The following is a 19,374-nucleotide window of genomic DNA, read 5'->3' as shown; positions in this document are numbered from 1 at the left end:
CAGCCCTTGAGATTCTGTCATTCTGTTATTCTGTCATTCACAAGCAGGACCCAATCCAAATAAAGCTATTTCTTTATTATTTTTGTGGAGGGCTAATATCTCTAAAGTGGCTCCCTTAATACCTATATATAATACTTTTCCACCGGCTTGAGGCAATTGTTATCATAGCCTTAATATCTGTATTTATTCCACAAACTTGAAGGAATTGTCATCATAGCCTTAATTTCTGTATTTAGAAAGCAAGCTTAAGGCACTGACATGTCTCTCCCAGTTAGGTTCCTCCAGCAGCTGCTCCCATGAAGACAGTGTTGATGGGTGGTAAAGATGATACCATATCTCTGCTCGATGGCCCATGCGACTCCAGATTTTCCTGAGAAGGGAACTGACCAGATGTTGCATACATACACTGGGAAGAAGATGTGGTTTGCATGTTTGAAGCTGTAGGGGAAAAAAAAAAAGGTTATAATCATTATTGCAAGTTCTCTATTTATTGAATTTTTAAAACCATCCAATTTCATCTGATGGAAACCTTTATCTGCCAAGTACACCGTCTGAAGGATGGGAATGTCAACACCTCTATACTTCAATTTACCTATACTTCTACAACTTTTTTTCAGTGGCCCCTCACATCATCAGGAAAGAGGTCAAACCCCATGTGTAAGTGAACTTTGTTAAAAATCCAGCCACAAGTGAGAAGTGTATGGCTTGCATATGAGCCAACTTCCATGAAAACTGTGCAAAGTTTGTTATGTGTGCTATGTTCATCTCTCCATATCTTGCACCATTCAGCTCTGTATTCACTGGTGGTATCAACTGTCACCACCTGGCACATAACATAGAATATAGAAGGTACTTGATGGGCACAGTCCCTGAATGATGGTGCTGGCTTTTTTTTTCCCCGCTTCAGCCTATTTTAAGGAACTGGATTTCTTGCAGAGCCTTGATGTGGTAAGTAATGTCTGATCTCCTGTGTGAGGTAAACAGTTAAGTATTAGGAAGAGGTATTTAGTGGAGAAACAAACAATGCCCTAGTTTATATCTTCCATGAAATCCTTTTTGGAATGTAAGATCAGACTCAGATGTGACTTGTTTAATGCATATACCAAAACAAAATTCTTGGGGCTAGGCAATTTCACTTAAAATTCACTGGCAGTGGGAGCTTTGCCTAAAACACACAGTTGTTCAAGCATAGGACAGGAAGGGTCTATAGCACAGGAAATATATATATATATACAGAGAGAGAGACATCCCTGACCCAGGGTTCCTTTAATCTGTCTGACAGTGAGAATCCTTAAGAGCCCTTAGAAGTGCCCAGTCCATTATTAGCTCACTTAATAGTTAGAAAGTGTTTCCTAATGAGTTTTGGAATGTTTTTTGCAATTCAGGCCAGTCTTTCCACTCCTCAAGGACAGTGGATCATAGTCCTCCCTACAGGAGCAAAGAGGTGTTATTAAACGCACTGCCCTGGAATTTTAAGGAAAGCATATCTTATGTAGTGAGCCATTTTATCACTACTTTACATCTCACATAGTATATATGTGAACTAGTTTTAATATACAGCACTTGTTAGGATGCTAGAAAGTCCATAAATCTTCCTCAGTTGTTGGCTATACTTACGCATAGGAGTCCGACAGACCATTGAAGGTGAGGACTCTGTGTAGTATGAGCCTGTTTGTTTTCTTCCGCTGTCATCCAAGATATTCAGTGGATCGTGTATATCATTGTATGACGGTAATGATCGAAAGCTGCTTACACTGCTGATTACAGAAACATGTTGATCCACCATTGTTCCAAGTCTGTGAGAGTCTGGATAATTTATATTGTTCCCATAATATCCTATTGACAGGAGATTGGGAAAAAGCAGAGTGAAACTACTGTTGAAGAGAAAGGGTAGGGTAGGAGCCTGTGATAACCTGAGAGAAAACGTAAGTGTTACTGGCTGAGTCTCTTGAGAATAAGATTATTTATGTACAAATACAGCCTAGTAACATTAGTAATATATGCAGTGACTGACCCAAAAGAGAGGTGGTAACAAGAGAGGAAAAAAAATCCGGAGAGTTCAGTCATGTCCTTCACTGTAGAATCGCCCTTTCATTCTAAGTTCAGAATTAAACAGTAGCCTGCAATGAGTGACCATAAGAGGCACCATGAAGATTCCTATCAACAGTTCAATGCTTCCTTCCAAAGCTCACAATCAAGGAAAGCATATGTGGAAAGACAATCTGCATGGTAATATACACTTACTGTATGTACAAATCCATATAAAAGCAATATTTCCACTGGGCCTTTCTTCCAGAAGAGGGAGATGGTTTTGATGTCTCTACCTCTGATTACAGATTGTGGCAATATCTTTAAGAAATACTAGGGCCAAAGCATCAAACTAATGCTAACACACATTTTTATACTTCATCTCACCATACTGCCCCTGTGACTGGAATGGTTCATTCTGCTGATCCCAGAGGTAAGCTCTCTTATGGCTGTTCTATTTCATAGAGATGTTTTGGGGGCTTTTCGAGAGATCATTACATCTGGATTTGCCTCTTTTGTGCAAGACATGATGATGGTGCCAAAGGAAGATTAGCATAGATACAGCAGATGCATTCGAGGTCAACTAAGGATTCACCAGAGGAAAATAAATCCTTAAGTAGCTTGTTAAGCTGCTTTACAGTCTCTGTGTGTGACTATAGATAGAAGTGGAAAACAGGATGATAAAATGAGAAATGAAAAACATTTGCTACAGAAAAAAGTAGAGAAAAAATATTTTACTTGAGCAAAGAAAGATAAAAAGAAAATATATATTGATACCATTGGAAGCATTAGCTGGATAGGCTGCTCCTGGGCATGTAGACGCTGAGTTGCTCAAGAAATTGAAACTCCCAGTACTTAGAAACTGCATATTATGTGTGTCCTGAGACATGGATGATGGACCATAGCTGGAAGGGGATCTGGCATTGTATGGAGACACAGTACAACTGTTGCTGAAGTAGTCTCTGGAGAACTGCTGTTCACTCAAGACATTGAATCGGCTGTGCTCTGCTCTGTGGTGGTAAACTCCTGAAGTGGAATGGGCCTGGGTTCGGAACATAGCCTGGTAATTGGAACTGTTTCCATAGTAATTCTGATTAGTTTGTGACAAAGTCTGATAAAGGGGTTCTGAGTAAGACGAGCACTGGGAATGTGTGGATAACACTGGACCTACACTTGGAGGTCTCACAGCCATTGGCCCCTGGTTGATAACACTTCCTCGGCTGACCATGGCTGGTGAAATGGGTGGAGTCATCAGGTGACCAGTGCTTTGAGACAGTTCCATCTGACCTGTAATAAGCAAGGATTAGCCATGATTAGCATTCACACTGAAGTACTGATCAATAGAGCAGCTCTGTTAAGACAGTAACTCTCTAGTGAAGTGTACATTACCATTTGAAACTCTTACAAAGGATATGCATTGGCCTCCAACCAGTAGAACTCAGTTCTTTAATCCATGGCTTCAGGCTATAAAGCTTCCCACTTTGATTCTCCAGCTTGGAGGCTGACACATTCAGTTGGAAATTCCATCAGTTAGCAGCCTCCTGTGCTCCAGGTGTTACTGCTCACCCTCTCCTCACAAGAATCTCACCAGGCAAAGACGTATTGAATCATTTTACCATTGCTCCAAGAGGATCTATTACCAGCAGGGCTCTACAATTGTTGCCTTCCGTAAATCAGTAGAGAGAGTGAGCTCATGAAACATTATTTACTAGAGGTCTTCATAAATGAATATGCTCATTGCTTCTCCTACAGCAGTGTGTTACTGAGGACTGAAAGACTAACAAGCAGATAAGAGAAAGATAAACTAGAAGAACTGATACGTACCTGTCAGCTGCATATTCTCAGTGTCTCCCGTGGCAAAGGGGTTCAGACCAGAAGGTACACTGCTGGCCTGGCTAGCTGACAAGGACACGTAGGTTTGCTCTGTTAGACACTCATTTTTGACTGAAGTGTCACTGGGCAGAGAAGCAGCTTTGTTACGATTTGCTAGAAAGCAAGAGCTCGGCGATGCAGTAAAGGTGGCTTTGCTTGCATCTGGAAGAATAAGTGAAAACTCTTGGTGGCTGGAATCATAGAATCATAGAATGGTAGGGGTTGGAAGGTACCTTGAGAGATCATCTAGTCCAACTCCCCTGCAGAAGCAGGGTCACCTAGATCAGGTCACATAGGAACATGTCCAGGCGGGTCTTGAAGACCTCCAAGGAAGGAGACTCCACAACCCCTCTGGGCAGCCTGTGCCAGGGCTCCCTCACCCTCACAGTGAAATAGTTTTTTCTTATGTTTAAGTGGAACTTTTTGTGTTCCAGCTTCATCCCATTACCCCTTGTCCTGTTACTAGCTACTATAGAAAAAAGGGATGTCCCAACCTCCTGACACCCACCCTTTAGATATTTATAAATGTTAATAAGATCACTCCTCAATCTCGTCTTCTCCAGACTAAACAGCCCCAGTTCCTGCAGCCTTTCCTCATATGAAAGATGTTCCAGTCCCCTCATCATCTTGGTAGCCCTGTGCTGGACTCTCTCCATCACTTCCCTGTCCCTCTTGAGCTGAGGAGCCCAGAACTGGACACAGTACTCCAGATGAGGCCTCACCAGGGCAGGGTAGAGAGGGAGAAGAACCTCCCTTGACCTGCTGGTCACACTCTTCTTGATGCATCCAATGTACGCTCATTGCACATAAATTCATCACTAGTACAGAGACAACCTATGAGCTGCCTGATTTGTTAATGTCTTTGGTTGCTTATTTTAAAATCAGTGAAACCTCCATTCTTTGCACGCAGTCAATGAATACAAATACAAATGCCAGTGGAATTGTTGACCACAGATCTACATCAGATCTGTATCACAGAGTATCAGCTCCTTACTGAAGCCATCATACTGAAGGTGTGAACCAAATGTATTCCTTTGAAGTAAATGTCAGCAATGAAATCAAGTAAGTTGCACTCTTACTGAAGCAGTCTCACAACATTTCATTCTAAAGTATTGACAATGGGAATTTTAGAGTGTTTGAACTCTATTTTCATACTGATATTTGGAGACAAGCATTTTTTATACTCAGAAATTCTTCAGTTTTTTGCAGACTGTTGATAAAATCTGTGGAAGTTTGGCTGTTCTTCAGAGGAGAACATGACTTTACCTTAGTTTTAAGTACTTCAACAAAGTATCCAAGGATAACACAACTGCTATATAGCTTTTTTTTTTTCTGAAGGGTAAATTAAAGAAGCAGCACAGTGTCTGTCAGACAAATTCTATGCACATTTCTTGCAATAAAGTGCAGACTTAAGAGTATCAGCAACCAAAAAGTTCGATACTGTGTGCTAAATGTTAAGAAAAAACAATCCATCAGAATCCAGTTGAATGTCATGGAGTTTTTAAGGATTAACTTAGACCAGAAGTAGATCTAAATAAATCTTTGTTCGTTTTATAGAAAGTAATTTGGAGTGTATAACTTCCAACTGTCTAACTTTGAAGAAGTCTGGTAGATGGAAAATAATAAAGATACTGTTTTAAATTAGTTTTGCTTCTCTTCCATATAGTAATATTTTATCCAGAAGCTAAATAAAGCTCCAAACTAGTGATCCAAACTTACATTTTTGTAACACTTAATACAACCCTAGTTCAAGGTGTAATTACATACTGAAGTTTTGGCAGAAAAATCAGACTAGGAATTCTTGCCCTTTCTGTTACTTACACCCCTTCTCACATTTCAGCTTGTGGACCTTCAGATGTACCTACAAGTGTTTGTTGCATCCCAGATCATTTCAGTGACCCAGGGTATTCATATTCCCACAAAATGTTATTAAGTGAATGATGGTAGGAAGGTGGGAATGAATCGCTGAATGAAGAGTCACGAGTTTTTCAGGTGAATTTGACAATGTTGCATACAACTACACTTTCAGAGAAGACAGTGAGCCTACTTCTGTTTAAAGCTAAACAAATATGTCAACTGCTAAAATTACAGGACTACATTCAAAAGAGCCAAGCTCTAGTTACCTAAATTCTTCATGTATTTGTCCAGTAGATTCTGGAGTTCTTGTTCTTTGTCATTGTTGAACTGTGTCTCCATGGCAAGCAGGATGTACTCATCTAGAAGCATGCGGATCAAATGAAAGGAACCTTTTGGAGTAGAGAGAGTAGCTGAGTTATCTTTGTGACCATCTCTCACCACTCTACAAGAAGCGAGTGAAACAAACAAATAATTGTGGACTTTAAATGACCTGGCAAGACCAACAAGGAATAGTGCCTAACTTCTAGCTCTAATCTCTCTTTGCACTGGCCCACCTAGCTCAATTGTTTACTGTCCTGTAGGCTATTTGACCACTAATTACATCAAAGAAAAATACTGATGAAAGTGAGACATGCTTTATACTTGAAGAGGGCACACAGTGGAGCTAGATAAGGCTGAAGTCTGCTAGAATGCCTCTGCTCTACTTATGTTTGTCTTGTGCTAAATAACCAGACAATAACTGGTAAAGTCTTTGACCTTATTTCAAGGATATATCACATTAAAAATTTGTCTTTCCTTACAGCTATTTCAAATATCCTCTAAATTTTAGATAACAGCATACCTATGGCTGCATTTTGGAAATTATGTACTAGATTTAAAGTGAGTTTCACTTGCTCTATCATCTTCTCTTTTAGAAAATGCTGTTTCTGAGAGTCTCCAAAAATGTAAACATCTCTAATTACAGACATGTGAACCTTCATTTTTAAAAGGCAGAAACGGCGTTGAATGGACTGTCTGCTGATCATAGAAGTAAACAAGTTATCTGCCAAATCCTTTTTGCTTTTATGAAAAACATACCATGCACAAGAACTTCTACATAGCAGTAATATTTTACTCAACTAACATGCATGTAAAATTAATAATTTAAATAAAACTAAGATATGCAGTTACACTTCCATTGTCATATCAAAACAAACAGAGCTTCTAGCTCCTAAGTGACAAAGCAGCATCAGACAGCAATTTGAAAGAAAAATACCTTTTAAAATGAACATGTGACATAGGTCACCAACAAAATACTAACATTTACTGTGAGATGTTAGTTTGAAAAACATGTTATACAACATTTGTAGCTTTGATCAAAGAATCTTTAGACTAGGATAGATGTAGACTGCTCAGAAAATGGTGGAAAGATGGTAAATGCTAGAACATATGTACAAAAAAATAGTGTTTTTACAAAGCCCAGGTACCAAAACTTGACGCGTTGTTTAGAGTTAGGTTATGCATCACTCGAGCACCAAAAAAACTCCATTTGAGAAGGAAGTCTTGAGCTCTCTTCTTTAATGACCTCCCATTTTGCTTGCTTGCCTGAAAGAGAATAGTAAAATACTGTTATGTATGCTAAACTTGCTTTCTGTACACAGGAGAGAAGAAAAGATAACTGAAAATGCTGGAGAGTTCAAGAAGTCCTTGATTCAGGATGATGTGGCAGGGTGGATCAAGCTGTCAGTGTAGTTGTTTTGCCTGGGGCAGGTTTCAGCAGCGGAGGGGCTAAACGTGTGGCTTCTTTAAACAAGGAGCTGCTAGAAGCTTCCTTTGTAGCTGATAGGGTTAATGCCAGTCAATTGTAAGATGGACCTACAGCTGACCAAGGCCTGGTCAATTAATGCTTGAGGTAACATCTCTTTGAATAACGTATTTGAGAAAGGGTAGAAGGTTGCTGTGCAGTTGCTAAATGGCAGCAGCAACAGGGAGTGAGAATGTTAAAACATCTCTGCAGACACCAAGGTCAGTGGAGAAGGAGGGGAAGAATGATTCCCCTGTGACCTGTGGTGAGGACCATGGTGAGGCAGCTGTGGTCCTGCAGTCCATGGAGGCCACTGGGGAGCAAACATCCACTCGCAACCTGTGGAAGATCCCACGCCAGAGTGGGTGGATGCCTGAAGGAGGCTGTGACTCCATGGGAAGCTCACCCTGGAGCAAGTTCCTGGCAGGACCTGGGAGCCTGTGGGGAGAGAGAAGACCACACCAGAGTAGGTTTGCTGTCAGGACTTGTGATCCTGTGAGGGACTCAGGCTGGAACAGTCGGTACCTAAGGACTGTTCTCCTGGTGCATGACCCACACCGGGGCAGGGTGTGAGGAGCTGCCCCCGTGGGAGACCTCATGCTGGAGCAGTTCATGAACAACTGTACTCCATGGGAAGGACCCACATTGGAGAACTTCATGGAGGACTATCTCCCATGGGAGAGACCCCACATTGTAGCAGTGGGAAGTGTGAGAAGGCCTCTTCCTGAGAAGAAGCAGTGGCAAAGTCCATCTGTAATGAACTGACCATACTGACTAATAAACTGACCATCCCCCATCCCCTGCGCCGCTGACAGGGGAGGAAGAAGAGGTCCAAGAGGAAGGAGGGGTGGGGGGAAGTGTTTTAATATTCAGTTTTATTTCTCATCTCCCTGCTCTATTCTCATCATTAATAAGTCAAACTTTTTCTCCTTAAGCTGAGTCTGTTTTGCCCATGACAGTTCTTGCTGAGCAATCTCCCTGTCCTTACCTCTACTCATGAACCTCCCATTATATTTCTCTCTCCCCTGTCCAGTTTAGGTGAGGGAATGACAGAATGACTTAGTGGGTATCTGGCACCCAGCCAGGGATAAAACACCACAGTTTGATTCAAACTATCTTCATAGTGCATGTCCTAAAGTGATAACGAAGAACAGCATTCACTTTTTTCAGTGCAATCAGAGTAGATTTCTGACAATGTTAGATAAAGCAAACTGCTTACTGCTTGGGCTCCGGTGTGCTCTGAAGTTATATAAAGTACTTTATATCCTGGTATTAAAGGTGTCAAATTGTTCAGTAAATATACAAGTGTACAAGGCAGAAAGAAAGAAAAACCTCTACCTTCTGGCAGTATGTTATTCCACATAAACAGGGAACATAAATTAGTCTTTGTACTTTCATGTAATCTGCATAATACTGTCCAGAATTTCTCTTACAAAATGGTAAGTTTACTGTTGTAACATTGATAGTTTTAAGGCTGCTCCTTTCATACTGTCACTTTGCTCTGGTAATGATCTGTTTGTGTGGTAACATATGCCCTGTTTCTTTCTCAAACAGCAAGCAGCAAGAAGCTGTTGTGTGAATTTGGCTGTAACTACACTTCAGGATGAACAGAAGGCAGACAGCAAAGGAAGGATTACATGTTCTGTAAATTATTAGCTTCTACTTAGCTGACCTAGCCTCACATCAGGACTTGTTGGTATTTCTTACCCTTAATTACAGGAAAATAATGCTAGGAACCATACTTGTTACATTTAATGATAATCACATAGTAGATGCTGAGTGGGAGAGTGCTTCACCTTTTGTGCCTGGCTTGTTTATCAGGAATTGTCTTCTGAAATTGTGGAATCAATTTTAGACCATCATAATTCAGTTAAAAAATAAGCTGTGATTGCTCAGCTGCAGTGGGAGTTTTGTGTCTAGGTAAGTGTGTATGAGGACTTGCTTTGCCTCTGCTACTCTGAATCATCCAAAGCTCTCTGTGCTGCTCACATTTGACAGCAAATGTTAGGAAACTCGGTATGCTTTAAAACTAAAGAAATTATCATTGTCTCCACTGAATTTTGGGAAAACAGGTGAAGAAAGGAGAATGCTATGGCTATGGTTACTCTGTAAGTGGCCAAGTCATTTATGCAAAGCAGTAAAAGCTAACCGCCCCATCTTCTCCTCTTGCATTCATTCATATCAAGATGCCCACTAAAATGATGGAAAAGATATTGCATTTCCAGATAGAACAAGACCTGATGAGAAGAACAGCACTCAGCTACTAGCAAGCAACATGTAACATTTTATTCTGCTAGTTTACATTTATTAGAGTCACAAATTGGGTAAATATCTCTTACTTGAGCTGTAACTCAGAAATCAATTATCTTGTTCTGAGCTATAGAGTAACCATTTGTGTATAACTATATAAAATATATAGTTATATATATATAAAATACTTGTGACTATAAAGCATCTTGTGAATTAGGAGGGGAAAGAGGGAGGAAGGGAATCTCATAAAATCCATTGAGTACTGCTTTAAGCATCTTATAAAGCTAGAAAATTGTACCTTACAGCCTTGTATATAGAAATCCTTCTACAATTTTGCTTTTGCATCTATCTGCCACATTAACTTATACCACATACAGTACCATCTGAGCACCATGAAAGAAATAATTGCTTCTCTAAGGTAAAGTTTTTGCTCACTTTACTTTCTGAGCAATACCGCTGTGATTCTGTGTGCACAGATAAGGTGGATAAGTTTCTTTCATGTCCAGTTTATGACAGTGCTGACTTTAATGTTTTATTTAAGATACTTCTTAGTTTGTCACACATATAAGACTTTTCACCAGCACTCAATGTGATTAATTAGAACTAATAGCACTGGAACTTTTCACATCGGATGAAGAACTCCCCTGTTATAATTAGGACCTTGGAGCAGAGATGAGAATCCAATGTGGGAAATCAATGGGACTGCATAAGTAAGGGAATGTAAAGAGTAAGGGAAGTAGGATTTGGTCTTGAGTTAGGCAGAACATTTGAGAGATACCTTGATAACCCTTTGCTCAACCACAGTATCCAACCATTCAATAAATGATTCCACAGTGGCATTCTTCTTTAGAAGGTCCTTCAGTTCTTGGAACACTGTAATAGAGTCATCTACCATGTAAAAAGGAGAACATATCATTGCATGCTAGTCTGAATGTGAGAAAAAGCCACTCACCAGCCATATGACAATATTGTAGCATGGAAAGGAAAAAGCAAAGTATTAGAGCAGTGAAGAAATAAGCAATTCCCCAGCAAAGCAAGCGCACACACATCTACCACACAAACGTATTTTAATTACTTAGGTATTACCATGACAGATTGTAAGACAATGAAGTTTTACAAGAAAATAAAAGCAAAAAAGAAAATTTAATTCATTTTAAGATTCAGCTTTGAAAATCTTTCTATTCTAAAGTTTAGCAGTAAAGTCTTATCTATAATATGGCAGATTGGTATAATCTTAGGTTTCTCTTATATTTTACAAGTTTCTCACAACAGAATGTAAACCCAGAAGGACCAATTATTTCTCTTTTCCTTTTCTTTTTTTTTTTTTTTTTGAACAGTGTGAAGGAAGACAAAGAACAAAATAGAAAACAATTACATGAAAAGTAGGAAAAGGCAATTCAAATGAAAATATAAACAGGATGGTGAACCATTAAAAGAAACAAACTTTCATCATCGAAGTAATAATATTTAGAAGATAACACATTACTGTTGCTTTCCCTTCATCTCCCCAAACTGATCAATATGATTCCTGTGAAAAGTTATCTTTTTAATTGAAAAAATGGGTGCTTTTTTTTAATAACAGGTATGTGTATGAAAAATACTACCCTCAAAATTTGTACTTTACTTCAATCTATTCTGTATATGAAAATAGCTGTTACACTTTATAGAAAATGAACTGTGTTTTTAAATATCAGCTTTCAGTCCCCTCTCAATAGTCAAATAAAAAAGAAAGTATACTGGATCAAATAACCATTAAATTAAGCCCAAATGATATAGAATCTTTAAGACATCTTTCAAGAATTGATCTGTGGTAATATCCCCTTTTGATTACGATAAAACTTTAAATGAGATTTTATTACACTCAGAAACTGACATGTAAATTTTTTTTCAGCAATCATTTAAAGCCATCTATCTGGGACAACTTCCCAGCACAAGGTTCTATTTTTGTAGGACATGCTAGACAACCAATTGCTTTTCATAAACTACTAAAGCTAACATTGAGCTAGATTAGAGAATGCAGTGTCTATTTGTGGCTTTTCTCAGTCTATCTCCAAGTAGACTACTAGTATGGCATGAAATGAAAGAGTGAATCATGTTTAATGACACAAATATATCATCACGTACTTACATTCACTGTAGACTTCCCCATCAGAGTCTGTGCTCCCTGAGACTGCAAGGAGGGCCTGAGAGCCAATGCTATTCAAATCAACTTTTTCAATATCTGACACCATGGAATTCACTACATGCTGATCAAAAAGGGCTGGCCGAGCAATCTGAAAGATAAGGCAAGGTAAAATGACAAAAGTCGTTCGTGGTCTAACCCCAGCTGGCAACAGAGCACCACAAAGCTGCTCACTCACTTGCCACGTCCCAGTGAGATAGGGGAGAGAATCAGAAATGTAAAAATAAGAAAAGTCACTGGTTGACATAAAATCAGGTCAACAATTTAAAAACAAACAAAAAAAAAACCCTGCAAGGCAAAGGGGAAAAAAATAACAGTGAGTAAAACACAACCCAAGAAAGACAAGTGATACAAATGAAAACAATTGCTCACCACCAAGTTACTGATGCCAAGCAGCATCCCTCCCAGCAACCTTCCCTATAGTTTTATTGCTGAGTATGACATCGTGTAGTACAGGATGTCCCTTTAGTCAGCTGGGATCAGTTGTCCTGGCTGTGTCCCCTCCCAGCTGCTTGTGCACCCCCAGCCCACTTGCTGTCAGGGCAGAGTAACAGATAGAAAAGGCCTTGACTCTATGCAAGAACTGCTCAGCAATAATGAAAACACCCCTATGTTAACAACACCTTTTCCAGTGCAAATGCAGAACATAACACCATAGTAGTTACTATGAAAAAAATTAACTCTATCCTAGGCAAAACCAGCACGGATCCGCACCTGGGGATCACCTGAATAACTTCTCAGAGAAGAATCATATTGTTTAGTTTTCTTCTCATGGCTGAGTTTTTTGTAGATCTGATGAGATAATGTGTCCTTTCCATTAGACTTCTAATGTTCATCTAAGTTGCCTTCCTGTCAGATCATCTTCATGATGTTATCCGTGTGCTACTTTTGCCTTAACATTTATGAAAGAGAAAACTAAGTCAAGATGAATAAATGGTGCATCTACAGCTATTCATGAGGACTACTACCTTACAGCGCAAACTGTGAGGATTAAGTTCCCCGAAAGACTTTGTATCCTTGTATGTAGCCTACCAAACCACCACATGGAGATATCTCCCAATTGCAGGTAACTGTATTCTGCTAACACAACCTTGGAGGCCTCAGCTACCTGTCTCTCACATGTTGTCATTTCAGTCAAAACTCAAAAAGAAATAAGCTCACTAGAGGACATCAGGGACAATACAGTGAACCTTTGCTAGACAAGAAAGATAATCTGATGTTTTCCAGTTTGGAACTAAAACAAATAACCATGTATTTCACTTCATCATGTGAGTGACAAAAGTTCCCATTGTACTAGTTCATTATAACAATGGTCTTTTCCGTTACAAAAGTTTGTACAGATATATTATGACTGCTTGCTTGTTGCATGGTTAAAACTGAAGTTGAACCTTGAAAAAATAATGCATTATATCTAATAGCCAGCAAGGTGTGCTGACAATTTTTTGGATGCATAGTCTTAGTCTGTTTACCTGTGCTAGGTGTAGGAATGACGTCTGTCGTTTCAGGGAGGAAACAAATCTTCGTGCAATAGGCAGTTTCTTATCTGCCAGGATTTCTGGCAGATTTTCCAAAGAAGAAACAACCCATTGTTCCCAGTTTTTTGCAAAATTTCTTATATCTGCCAATAAACTACAGGGAAAAAATGTGGTTTAGACAAACATCAACAAAAATTGTCCTGCACTGATTTAAATGACTGTGTTTCAATCTACGATTAACAGGTTCCTGAACACATCTGTAAATTACTCCCCAGGTGTCACCAAAAGGAAACAGGAAATAATCAATCATCAAAATTCTAAAATTGAATATATATTGATCTGTACCTCTGAAAAAAATTGTAAGCTATCTGCCAATTGAATTAGGTTGAAAAACATTAAGAATAAACCATAAGAAATCCAAGAACTGTTAGGGATATCAGAAGTTCAGATATCTCTATCTTAATGAGACACAAAACCCCAAACAAGATGTGCTTCAAGGGAAAGCAAAGATGAAAAGATTCAGAGGTAATTTATAATAAAACTCCTCCTAAAATCTCATGGACAAAATGCTTAAGATGTTAAGGTGATGCATAGAATACAAATCTCAAAAGTATTGAGAAAAAAGGTAACTATTATTTTCCCTTAAACAGCACAAGTAGATTCGTTTCTTTTTTGATCTTCTAGGGCCTTAGTGTAAAAGAAATTCATTTCAAAATATCCAACAAGACAGTAAAATGAGACACTAAACTACTGTGTGATATTTTAAAGCTTTTCACAGATTCAGAGAATCTTAAGGGTTGGAAGGGACTTCAAAAGATCATCTAGTCCAACCCCCCTGCCAGAGCACGACCACCTAGAGTAGGTTCTACAGTTGTCCTAAGAGTTGACAGTATTTTGCTATACATATTCTACTCTTCTGAAAATGAGCATAAATGTTGGGAGAAAATTTCTCTAGGGTATAGAATTTCTACTCTTTACCTGGAATATGCATGAGAAACAGAATGTAGCATTACTATTGTCAAATAGGTACCTTTCTGGCATTTCTTGCATTGTTGCAGGGATCAGTACATCTGTAAGGACCTTCAAAAAGGGAACAGAAAATTACACCATGCTTCTACTGGCCATTTATTCATTCATGTCTGTCTTGTCTACTCAGATTGCAAAGCAGTAAGAACAGCAAACATGTACAGAATAAAGCCATTTGACCTACTGTTCAGATATTTATATACCTAGATTTCTCCCATCAGTGTTAGATAGGAACATATGAGGTATTTTTATACTTATATGGTTCCCCTTATCAATGAATTGCCAGTATGTCAGTAAAACCAGAAAGTGCTATCACTTAGGTCTTACAGTAGGTAAATTAGTATAAGTGAGATGCATAAACACTTCTGTCTTTTCTAGCATCACTGTGAGTCTCGGTAAAGCAGATACTCAAGCATCTCCCAAGTCCTTGAATGCTATTAGTCACTTTTCTTTCTGAAGGTGTTCAGAGTTTAGGACGAATTCTCTACAGCTTAGCATGGCACGGAATTGTTTTGGAAAGAAAAATGCATTCCTTCTGGGTAGTGTTATTGCAGAAATCAAAGTTGTTAGCCTGTATACCAAAAATGATTCCGCTACTAATGTAAATGGTTAGATAACAATGCAAAAAATTCCTCTTTCTGGCAGCTGTGCTGTCAAGAGACAAGCAGTACAATAGTAAATTTTGGAAATTTTGAGAAATTCTGTCTTAATTTATAACTTACTACTCCTACAGTATTTCTTCTTTTGTCCCACAAAATCCTTATACAAATAATTTTTATATTGGATCTAGTCAGATACCATTTTCAGAGCAGGAAAAATGTCATAAACTCTAGGTAGAAAATAAGGACATGAGGCTTAATGGCTAATCTCCAGGCTAGTAATAATGATCTTTGAATCTAATCACTTTTACTTCACTCTGCTAATTAAAACATCTCTTCTTACTTTGCAGCTTGATATGTTTCTAAGAAATACACATTTTCATCTTTTCTGGATTTTTTCCCCACATTTTTGTTCAGTAAAGAGTGATAATTAGATGACAAGAATGTACTCAGTGCTAAGCAGCCCCAAGTCTCTTGCTTTGACTGTTTCGTGCTCACTGTTATGCCAATAGTTATTTCTTCCCTTTGATAGGTGGTTGTGAAATGTGTTACACAGAGAATGGAAATCCTTTTCTATTTATATGGTATCCCCTATCAGAGGAACTTAAGGTACTTCACAGCTATTAACTAATGATGCAATTTGACTTTTCAGATTAAAAGCTTGGGAAACTTTGGTGGCCTTCTTTTCTTTATTTTGTCCCTGGTGCTCTATTGCTAAATCCTGACCTTGCAATACTCCTTAGTTTCACTTAGTTTCAACTGTTCGTGTGTTCATGCTGTGAACCAGACCAAAGAACTCATATGGCACAAAAACTCTGCAAAACAAACATTTCTTATGTTTTTCTTTTTTAAAACCCAAGACAGTTCTGAGTGCAGCAGTTTTGCTGACACATCTAGTAGCACAAGAACAGAAATTAAATATAATAGGCAGCAGAGGCAGAAATACCTTAACCCAGTATTGTTCCAGCTTTGTAACATGAAACCATGGCCTGACATAACTTGTCAGTAGCAGCTTTGCATGGGAATCACCTTGCTGCTCTGCCACAGGCTCTCTTTGCTGGTAGAAATTGCAATAGTCTTTTAAGTAAAAACAAGGCTTCAGTTTTCATTCAGGTTTAATTTAGTCAGCCTCATCAGTGAAGCACACAAGCATCTTTTTTAGCTACGTTCAAGCAAGCAGGTCAGGATTTCTCCATTACTGTGCTGCCTGTAGTAACGCACTAAGTGTGCAGCAAAGCTGAGACTCTTACATATGATGGTTTTATGCTCTTGATTTCAATGGAATTCTTGCTGATTTATACAGGCAAGAAGCAGAAGGCAGTCATGGCATCCTGTTATTCTAACTTTAACACTGTTTTTACACAGCTGTAACTCTTTTATGATTACCCATTAATGCTTAACTTACCTTATATAGTATTGAGTCACAAACACAGAAGATGTCAACAATGATGGGATTTTCAAGCAGAGGAAGAAGATGGTCAGGCATTCCTTGCCAAAAATGTAATAAGAAATGCTGAATCTAAAGGAGTAGGAACCAGATTCATGGACATAAATAATGCTTTCTTGACTCCCTGTGCATATATACCAAGAATGTGTGTTCAAACAACCTTACCTCTTCAAAGTTCCCATTAATTGCATTGTCAAGGACACACTGACAGTGTGTTTTGTACATCATGATAAGAGTATCTACCTATTTTGGAAGAAAGAAAGATTAAACAGAGTTTCTTGACTCTCTACTGCTATAGTGATCTAGGTTTCTGCTTTCTGTAGCGAGTATTTAAATATAAAATACAAACAGTATTGCAGTGCATATTTACAAATCCAGAAGTAATGAGGAGATCACTCATCTCTAGTTTTTATTGATATCTTCACATCTCAATGCTGTCACTAGAAATGTAGCATCTGAACCTGTACACATTGTGAAAATGTGGATATCGAAGTATGGCAATAGCTAGATTAGTCAGTCAGATGGTAAAGTAAATTCACCTTTCCGAAGCTAAGATTAATCCCAAAGAGTAGTGCAAGTTAATCATTAGGCTACTATAGGCGTCTCTGAGTGTTCTGAAACATCATCTAGTCAGACAAATGAGAAAATAGCTGCCACTCATTTGGTCAAAGTTTAATCACTGCCTTACATGAACTGAACTTTAAAAAGCAGAACTCCCTTTCATCTCATCAGACTACTTTATGCAAGTGAAGTGTTCCCTTATTTTAGTAATTGTGCAGAGGTATTACAAGAGTACACAAAAAATCGTATTACATTTAAAAATTTGTAGCAAATTATAAACCAAGAAATCTGTAAAGTATTTCAAGCAAAGAGAAACGCTAGCAAAATTATTCCTACGGTCGAGAATCACATAAAGTTTGTCACAGCTTGTGAACTTCCCTGGGAACCAACGTCAGGTTTGAATGAACCTAGTACCATGTTATTTCAATAGGTTTAGCATAAAGGTGTCTTTGAAAACAGGCCTTGCTGACTTTCAGAGCTGCTTCTGTAGCTATGTATCTTTGAAAAACAATGCAAAACATGAGATTCAAGAACATTTTAAAGATTTTTTTTTTTAAGGGATTGATAGAAGCTTAAAGTTTGGGTAAGTTTTCCTCAGAAAGTTAAAATGCAGGTATTATCAACCTATTTCAGTGCAGACTGCTACATTTATGGACTCTCCAGAGATTTCAGTTGCATGCAATTTCAAACCTCATTTACAAACTGTCTTCAACAATGTACCTAAATATCTTAGTTTCAACAACCCTTGGTCAGATAAGCTGAAGAGGGGAAAGACATTAAGGACAGAAGATAAAAAATAAGATAACAAGGAAGGAGGAAAGAGCAACAAGAAAAGGCAGAGCAGGAAATACACAAAAATTCATCTCTCAATCTCCTCATAACTCCATGATTCTGTCCCTAGACAACCACCCTGCTGGGCCCTCCCATCATCTTAATTATAACATCAGAGCAATTAAGGCAGTATTGTTGACCCAAAAAATGAAGAGAAAATGAGTTGTTTGAGTCGTAAAATTCAGATTTGCTTACACTGTTCTGTTGGGTCTGCAGAGAACCTCAAATGCTTTTCAGATTTAAATGCTATGAGAATGTTTTATGTAAGAGATGTCAATTCACTGATGGAGATTATAGCAGCAGGTGGTGCACACTGCTGAGTACACAAGTTCTTGGGCTTTCTTCAGGAATTGTAAAATTTACAGCTAAGATCTCTATATGGCAGATGGCTCCCTCACGAGAATCTCACGAGAATAGCTTCTCACAACAATCCTAGGCTTCACTACATTCACAGAACAAATTTAAGAAGAAAGGCTCATAATGAAATCTTTAAAGTTACATATCTCAAGACAGCCACTTTTATGACCTGTACAAAACTGGAGAGTTCACAATGTGTATCAAAAGGTTTTTAGCACAGTTCAGGGATGGAGTAGCTTGTAACATGACCAGAAACAACACAGATGTAATACACAGGCAAGGAGTGAGTCATAAAATGTATGTCAGCAATACTTTTAACTGAAGAGTTGCTCTTAAGATGAGCAATACGGAATATTGATTTGAGGAACACAATTTTATTAATTAAAAAAAAAAATATATATATATATGCTCAGATTTTCACTGTGTCTTTTCAAACAATTAATGAGAATAAAGTTCATCTAACTATTTGTTGTGAATTATTTATTCTGGATATTCAGAATAAAATTTATCTTAAATCCAAAGGCATTTGGAATGAATATAACTCTCAGTTATTTGTTTGTTTTGCTCTCCCCGTCTTACATACCATCAGTTTGTAAAAGACTGGGTCAGTTAATAGGTAAATAATTCAACCACCTTTCCAGTGGAAAGCCAGTTAATTGGTGTTAGTAAAGGTTTGCCCCCTCTATAAATCAGTCACCTTTGTTTGATTGTGGACATTTCTGGCTCTTTCATGTCAATACCTCAAAGGCTAAGACAGGAAGAAACATTCTGTGGCAATTTTTGATCTGTAAGTAGGAAGAGAATTAGCTCACATTTTACCTTGTCTTTAGAAATGCACCCTTGAAGCAATAGGTGTTGAGCACTTGGAAACTCTGGGAGGAGAGTTCCAGTTTTGGAACTCAGAGAATATTTACGAGTGAAACCACCCTGAAATGGAAGAAAAAAAACCCAAGAACATTGAAACAGGTAACATAGGTTCAACTGAAACCAACAATTTGTGATAAACTTGTAAATTATCTCACGAGCCTCCCAGCAAACCAGAATATTTACATTCAGACAATCCTTCCACAATATTGATGCTTATCCAGATCTGGATTCCAGCTCAG

The 19,374-nt window shown here is 38.3% G+C and overlaps 1 protein-coding gene across 1 annotated transcript in view; it reads right to left on the bottom strand.

The window, feature by feature from the left end:
- Positions 1–271: 271 nt before the first annotated feature.
- RFX6 (regulatory factor X6) overlaps positions 272–19,374 on the bottom strand; it is a 36,874-nt gene continuing 17,771 nt past the window's right edge. The window contains exons 7-19 of the mRNA XM_061990376.1: positions 19,088–19,195; positions 16,685–16,762; positions 16,478–16,591; positions 14,478–14,527; positions 13,442–13,601; positions 11,919–12,063; positions 10,569–10,678; positions 7,224–7,341; positions 6,024–6,146; positions 3,853–4,062; positions 2,806–3,315; positions 1,618–1,836; positions 272–438 (exon numbers count right to left, since the gene is read on the bottom strand). Coding sequence (XP_061846360.1) covers positions 272–438; positions 1,618–1,836; positions 2,806–3,315; positions 3,853–4,062; positions 6,024–6,146; positions 7,224–7,341; positions 10,569–10,678; positions 11,919–12,063; positions 13,442–13,601; positions 14,478–14,527; positions 16,478–16,591; positions 16,685–16,762; positions 19,088–19,195 — 2,112 coding nt within the window. The remainder of the gene's footprint in view (positions 439–1,617; positions 1,837–2,805; positions 3,316–3,852; positions 4,063–6,023; positions 6,147–7,223; positions 7,342–10,568; positions 10,679–11,918; positions 12,064–13,441; positions 13,602–14,477; positions 14,528–16,477; positions 16,592–16,684; positions 16,763–19,087; positions 19,196–19,374) is intronic.

This window comes from Colius striatus, chromosome 2 (genome assembly GCF_028858725.1).
Source record: "Colius striatus isolate bColStr4 chromosome 2, bColStr4.1.hap1, whole genome shotgun sequence".
NCBI lineage: Eukaryota > Metazoa > Chordata > Aves > Coliiformes > Coliidae > Colius > Colius striatus.
Note: the sequence above shows the minus strand (reverse complement) of the source record. Positions and strands in the feature narration are given on the sequence as shown.